We start from the raw sequence: 7531 nt of genomic DNA, 5'->3' as shown, positions 1-7531 counted from the left end.
TTGACAAACTGATGCTAAAGTTAGTATGGAAGAATAGAAATCCCAAAATAGCCAGTACAGTTTAAAAAATGAACAAAAGGGGGGGGGAGCCCTCCTGGACACGAAGACTTACTATAAAGCCATAATAATTAAAACAGTGTGGTATTGGCTCAGAATGGGTTTGATCAGTGGAAAAGGACAAAGTAGGATCATATCCATGAATACATGAAATTTAATTTTCATCATGGCGGCATTACACATTAATGGGGGAATTAAAGACTGCCCAGTAAAGTAGGTCAAGACAACAGGTTTTCCATATTGGGGAAGGGGGAGAGTAAAATTTCTAATTGATACTATTCAAAAAATAAGTCCTAGGGAATTGATTTTATAAGTATCAAGAGCAAAACTTCAAAACGTTAAGAAAGAAAAAAAGAGGCTATCTTCATGGTATCAGGAATGGAGAGAGTTCTTCTATAACACACGAATGACACAAACTATAAAGAGATCAAGGAACATGACCACATTTTACATTTTCTATAGTATAAAAGACATCAAAAGCAGTCAGAAGAGAAGCCACAGACTGAGACAATATGATGCGTATATGTATGCACTCCTATAAAACAAGAGGAAAAAAAAAATGAAAACATACCCAGCCCATTGGAAAAATGGATGAGGTCTGTAAAAAAATCACAGACTTGAAATCTTAATAGCCAATCAATATATGAAGAAGTGCTCATTCTCACTAGTAGTGATGGAAATTCAAATAAAACAGGAAGATACTGGGGTTTGAAAAAGTCAAATTGTCAGAAATGAGAAAATTTTGAATCTAGAAAGTGGTGAAGTTCATGTGAGGGAGACAAGAACTCTCATCCACTAGTGGTGGACGTGTAAATTGAAGAACCATTTGGCACTCTCTAATAAAACTGAACATGTGCGTGTAGCCTAGCAATTCCCCATCTAGGTAGATTCAGAGAGAAATTCTCACATATGTGCAAGGGACACATGTACACGCATGTTCCTATTAGCATTGCCCCAAATATTGGCAGCAGCTTAAATATTCATCAATAGGGCAATGAATAAACAAGGCACATTTATATGCATGGATCTACAATATAGCAATTAAAATGAATGAACTGATCTATATTTATCAACATGGAGAGAAAGAATAAAAACATACCAAGAAGGGGAAAAAGTCAGAATATGTATAGTCTAACACCACACATATATATTTTAAAAATCGAAACAATATTCTGTATTTTTATGGGTTCATGTATAGTAAAAGCTTAAAACCTAGATGGGAAAGTTACATACTAAATTCATGATAGTGTTTGCCTTTGGAGAAAAAGATGAAGAATGGATTTGGGGAGGAGTACAAAGGGACTTCAATTTTATCAGAAATCTTGAATAGTTCAATTAAAAAAAAACCAGCAGATCTGGCAAAATGTTAACATTCACCAATTATATGATAGGTACATGGATGCTTGTGATATTGTCTCTGCATTTTTAAATATCTTTACCTTTTTTTCCAAATAATAAAATTAAAAGAAAAGCAGCTAGTAAAGAATTCTCTGATAGAAATTTCACCTGTGTAGATAAATTGAATCAATTGTTTAAAATTCTGAGGCAAGGAACTTTATAATTATCTGTCTTAGAATGGAATCTCCATAAAAATAATATAGCTGGTAATATTAATAAAACTACTGAAAGGAATAAAGCAGATTCTATAGGTATCAACATGGATAGTTGTCAAAATCATATTGAGAAAAAGTAAGTTGCAAAATGACATGTACACTAGTGTACCATTTATAAAGAAAATTTAAAATACACAAGCATGGGTATACATATTTACATGTAAGTATTAAGCAGTTAGGTAATAAAGGTATAATAATAAATGCTGGAAGAATACACTATAATACTGATTACCTAGGGAACTAAGGAAGTAGAAAGTTGAATTAGGGAGGGAAGTAAAGTGACATTTAGCTCTATCTGCAATCTTTTAATATAATTAAAAAAAAAACCTGAAGCAAACATGACAAATATTTTACATTTGATTATTCTAGGAAGTAAACACACGAATGTATGTTATTCTTGATGTATATGTATTTTTAATTTCCAAAAGAAAAAGTACTGAAGAATTACAAAGAAAATGCACATAATTCAACACTATATAAAGCTTGTGTACATCAAAAACTGTGCTATGACTATTTTTAGAAATTATCCTGTTTGCTTTTCTATGTGTTTTTAATTTTTCAAAAATCCAAGGAGGAAAAAAAGCAATGAAGAAATGCAAAAAAATAAAATCAAACCAATACCTAATCACATAAAAAGAAAACCCTGCAAAAATCACAATGAGCAATTCTATATCATTTGCTGCATTTTATTTTTAATTTTTGTCAAAAAAAATAAAAGATGTTGCCTAATTGGAAACGTGACTTTCTATTATTAAAATTGTGGGAGTCCATTTTAATGTGTTTATCTCGCTGCTAGTCTATAATTTATATTTCAGCGTGGAAATTTGTTTGTATGCCTGTGACAGGTTAATGCAGTTTAAACATGCATTTTTCTTTCGTTGGCTGAATAGTTAAATCGTTACTCAAAGGATTTTAAGTTTCAATTTCAACCATGAGAGGATTCTTTGCTTTTTCAAGGTTAGAAATGTTTCTGGTTCAAAATGCTATTAATTAATGGCTACGTAGTGGATCTATTTAGGGAATTGGTACCGACTCCGGATTAACAGTGGAACTGCTAAATGAGAAAACTTTTTGATGCAGACTCGGGGATGTTTTAAATTTGGTCTGACAGCGGTGGACAGAAATGAAATGTAATTCCAGCCCGCTTAACTAACAATCGTAATTATGAATCGAAAGACATATCAGGTATTAGCATTTTTTTTCCCCTTAAAAAAAAAAGTTTCTCGGACTCCGCCGGACACCCAGCTGGCGGACGACCAGCGGGCGCGGCGGGGGGGGGGGGGGGGGGGCGCGCGCGAAGCCGGCAGGCTGCCCAGAAGTTACGATCGGGGAGTTTTCTCTTTATTAAAATTACCTGGCTCACCAGCAGAGGCAAGAAAGCGAAGACAAGATAATTTCTTAGGCTGTTAAAAATGACTTAGCCCGGTGGGCCCCGCGTTCCGAGGGGGTGTCCTGCGGGCCGGGGCGGGTCCCGCCGCCCCCGCGGGCTCCGGTGCGTCAGGGGCGCGTCAGGCGGGGCGGGCTCCGCGCGGGCGGCGGCGGCGGCGCCGGGCGGCGGGCGGCGCGCACCGGGCCTCCTGCTTCTCGCTCCGAGGCTGCGGGACGGACGCTCCCGAGAACTCTCTCGCCCGCGGCCGGCCGCGCTCGGACGGCGCTCGCCGGCGGCCCGGCGGTGCCAGCATGTCCGCCGCCGTGGCGTGCCTGGACTACTTCGCCGCTGAGTGCTTGGTGTCCATGTCCGCGGGCGCCGTGGTTCACCGCCGCCCGCCGGACCCCGAGGGTGCGGGCGGAGCCGCCGGCTCGGAGGTGGGTGCGGCGCCGCCGGAGTCCGCTCTGCCGGGTCCGGGGCCACCGGGACCCGCGTCGGTCCCCCCGCTCCCCCAGGTCCCCGCCCCCAGCCCCGGCGCGGGCGGCGCCGCGCCCCACCTGCTGGCTGCAAGCGTCTTGGCTGACTTGCGCGGCGGCTCTGGGGAGGGCTTCGGGGAGAACTCGGAGGAAGCTCTGCGCGCCTCGTCCGGCTCCTCCGGACCGACCCGGTGCTCCGGCCCGACCCTGGGCTCAGAGCCGGCTCCGGCCTCCAGCGCGGCGGAGATCTCCGGACCCGCGCACTCCTCCGGCGCGCTCGCGGTCCCCGGAGCGCCTGCCGTCCCCGGAGCGCCTGCCGTCCCCGGGGCGGTCCCGGGCGAGGCCCCTGGGGCCTGCCCCGCCCCCGCCACAGGTCCAGTGCCCCGTCGGAGGCCGGTGACACCTGCTGCCAAGCGCCATCGCTGCCCCTTTCCGGGCTGCAACAAAGCCTATTACAAGTCGTCGCATCTGAAGTCCCACCAGCGCACCCACACGGGTGAGCGCCCTTTCTCCTGCGACTGGCTCGACTGCGACAAGAAGTTCACGCGCTCCGACGAGCTGGCCCGCCACTACAGGACGCACACGGGCGAGAAGCGCTTCTCCTGCCCCCTCTGCCCCAAGCAGTTCTCCCGGAGCGACCATCTGACCAAGCACGCTCGCCGCCACCCAGCCTATCATCCCGACATGATCGAGTACCGCGGGCGCCGTCGTACTCCCCGCGTCGACTCGCAACCCACCGGTGTGGTGGACAGCTCCGGCTCCGTCCCCGGCCAGGCGCCCAGCCTCACCACCTGCCTGTCTGACAGTCATTGCTGTTAATCGTCCCAGCAAGGACGGTTCCCCCAGGCCGTTGTCCCTGCCTTTTCTTTGCCTATCCCTCTTTCCCCAGAGTCATTAGACCAAGGCACAAGACTGGTTCCTCCGCTTCGAGGGTCGGTTCAGGCAGGCACGTTGGACCCTGGGGAGGGACTGGGGGCCCGAAAATAGCAGGAATTCTTACAACAGGTATATCAACCTAAAAAGGAGGGTTGCCTCAAGACAGCCCCCTGGAACTGATGAGAAGGGATGAACCCCGGTACTCTCCCAGAGTCCTGAAGATTCTCCCTTCCCTGGAACCAGAGATGTGAAACTGGAATTCTCAGGTGCCTGAGGAGTTTCCAGTCTCAAAGAACTCTGTGTCTTACCCACCCACCAGGGCGGACCTTGGAGAGGGTGTTAGGGGTGGCAGTCTTGGAAATGTCAGGACTGGGATGGTGAGAGGCCTTTGGAAACAGAAATGATTTCTATTTCTGTAAATAGCAATGTTTACTAATTTATTTTTAGTATCTTTTAAACAGGGATCCCAGGTTGATGGGAGGTTGATGTCCTCCACTCCCCAATTGCCCCAGCTACCTCTGCTAGGAGAGGCCATGTAAGAGTCCATGTGAATGTATGGCTGGGAGATGCTTTTTGGTGTCTGGGGAACGGTGTGAGTCTGTTTGCAGGTCCTGTTGCATGGTTTGGAACTCTGCCCTTGCGTCGTCGTCGTAGCCTTTCTTCCCATTTGGATTCCTACTTGGGGAGGGGAACTTTTTGGCTCACTCTCACAGTGAGATTGGTTTTTAAAAATTTGGAAACAACCATAAAAGCACCAGAAATAGAAGAGTGGTCCAGGCCGGTTCTCCTTTCACCCTCTGGTGACTTTGGGTGAGATAGGTCCAAAACAAGACCTTTCAGGATCATTGTTAACATTCAGGGAAATAGGGGCATGTGGTTCCAGCTGCACAGTCCAAGTAATCTCAGGTGTGGTAGAGTCCGTTCATTTCTTAGTGGCCAATGAGGGGCTTATTTCCCTTGGGAACTGTGCATTTTTGTTTTTGCAGCAAATGAGTTGATTGCTTGGGGAGGGGAGGATGAGAGTGGATTTCTCCAAAGATCTGGTTGCCCTGGATTTGGGGAAGGAATAGCAAGGTGAAAATTGTTATCAAATAAGAGGACCCTTCTCCCTTTACCTTGAAGTCCCTCCAAGTTACACCCTCAGGACCCCTCTGCCCGTAAAGCAGGAATCAAGCATCAGCAGTATTTATTTTTCTATGTGTATCTCTGCTGCTATGAATGAAGTCGTCGGCCACTCTGCTCATGTATGTGCGAATGTGTATACATGTGACCCTTTTACAAGAGGCGGGGCTGAAAGGAATTTCCTGCTCCTGGTAAGGTCCCTGTGGCCCCCTCCTGAATGTCTTGTAATAGTCCATCAATCCCATTTGTGGAGGGTGCCATAATCTCAAAGGACTGCAACAGGCATCTCGGTAAACAAACTGCTTCCCCCTGTTTTGCAGATGAAGACACCGAAGCCTAGATAAGTTTAAAGTCTCATGCTGAGTTGCTGGCAAAAGCCAGGACTAGAACTTAGGTATCTGGCTTTCTAAGTGACTCCCTCAGTCTTAGTTACCTCACCTCCTCTCTCTCTCTGGGCCCTTAGTCAAAGGACACTACTCTCCCTTCCTGCCACCAGTATCCCCTCCCTCCCTAATCCCTATCACTTCTAAGTTCCTTCGAATGTCCAGTTCCTGCTGAACACTTGGCCTGTTGTGTTTAACCCCAAAACCCTTTTCCTAGCAGGTTGAGTCCATTCCGCCCTTCCACACCATGTGGACTTACAATAGGAATGACTGTTTGGCATTTGGGGAGAGACTTTATCTTTTGACCTGGTAGATTAATTTTCAGTGCCAATTCTATTCTTGTCTGGTCCTGGGCGTTCTGTTTTCCTTGAGAGAGTGAGTGATACAACTTGACATTGGGACTCTACTAGGTGCTCCTGCACTAAGTGAGGGAAAGATCCTTAAGAAGGACCCAAAGGGTATGCCCTATGACTTTGAAGAGGTCAGTGTTTCCTGATGCAGACTGAGCAGACTGGGTGGGGCTCTTTTTGAGTTACATATGGGAAGAGGAGGTCCCCAATTGTGGAGGTGGCTTTGATGGTGAGAAGGGTTCTCCCTTTGCTCTGTTTGTCTCCTCAGCTGGGACTGGATGGGAAGGGCACTCTGGGCCTTCTTGAGGATTGTTATTTCCCCTTTGTCTCCTTCAATAGAAGATCTGCCATTGAGTAGATGAACAACGAAGCTAACAGGAGAGAGACTCCCACTGACTATTCTGGAATTGGGCTCAAGAATGCTTGGCTTTTCCAACCACCCTTTGATAAATAACTTTTGATTCTCAAGCTTCTAAGCAGTGTCCTTATTTGGGTTCTTCGACCTGGGGGACTTTTGTCTGGGGATGGTCTCTGACAGTCTAAGTGTGGCATGTCTTCCAATGACAACTCCTAGGACTTGGGATGGTGGGGAGGGGGACACTCAAAACACTTAAAGTAGCCAGATAATGGAGGCAAGATTTAGAGGCTAGTCTTTTTTTTTTTTTTTTAAGATTTTATTTGTTTATTGGGAATGGGGGGGAGGGAGGGAAGCACAAGCAGAGGGAGGGGCAGAGGGAGAAGCAGGCTTTCCACTGAGCAGGGAAGGCGGGGAGAGCACAAGCAGGGGGAGGGCAGAGAGAGAGAAGCAGGCTCCCCACTGAACAAGGAAGGGGGTAGAGCACAAGCAGGGGAAGGGGCAGAGGGAGAAGCAGGCTCCCCACTGAGCAAGGAAAGGGGGGAGAGCACAAGCAGGGAGAGGGCAGAGAGAGAAGCAGGCTCCCCACTGAGCAAGGAAGGGGGGAGAGCACAAGCGGGGGGGGGGGGGGGGGGGGGGCGGATCATGACCTGAGCTGAAGGCAGACACTTAACAGACTGAGCCACCAGGCGTCCCATAGGCTAGTCTTTCTTAGTCTTGGGTATTGTTGTTACCCTTTCACTCCAGCAGCCAGACAGCTCTTGAAAAACGATTATGAGTGAAATGTCTTGGAAGGGGCTTCCTAGTTTTATTGATGTTTCTTTTGCTTCTTTTTGTTAAACAGATGGAGCTCAATTAGTGAATGAGTCTGGGGATTAGTTGGGGTCAGCCTGAACCTCTGGGTTCTTCCCCACCCAGGCCATCCTGAGT

The 7531-nt window shown here is 47.2% G+C and overlaps 1 protein-coding gene across 1 annotated transcript; it reads left to right on the top strand.

Annotated features, from left to right (window-relative positions):
- The first annotated feature begins 3350 nt into the window (after positions 1-3350).
- KLF14 (Kruppel like factor 14) lies at positions 3351-6677 on the top strand. Its single transcript, XM_027574412.1, has one exon. The coding sequence runs from the start codon at positions 3351-3353 to the stop codon at positions 4332-4334; it is 984 nt and encodes a 327-aa protein (XP_027430213.1). The 3' UTR covers positions 4335-6677.
- Positions 6678-7531: the final 854 nt, after the last annotated feature.

Source organism: Zalophus californianus, chromosome 12 (genome assembly GCF_009762305.2).
Source record: "Zalophus californianus isolate mZalCal1 chromosome 12, mZalCal1.pri.v2, whole genome shotgun sequence".
NCBI classification, from domain to species: Eukaryota; Metazoa; Chordata; class Mammalia; order Carnivora; family Otariidae; genus Zalophus; species Zalophus californianus.
This window is presented reverse-complemented; position numbering and strand designations above follow the sequence as displayed.

Bases quoted from the DNA above. Each gene is read 5' to 3' on its own strand.
- KLF14 (XM_027574412.1), top strand. From the start codon at position 3,351: ATGTCCGCCGCCGTGGCGTGCCTGGACTACTTCGCCGCTGAGTGCTTG.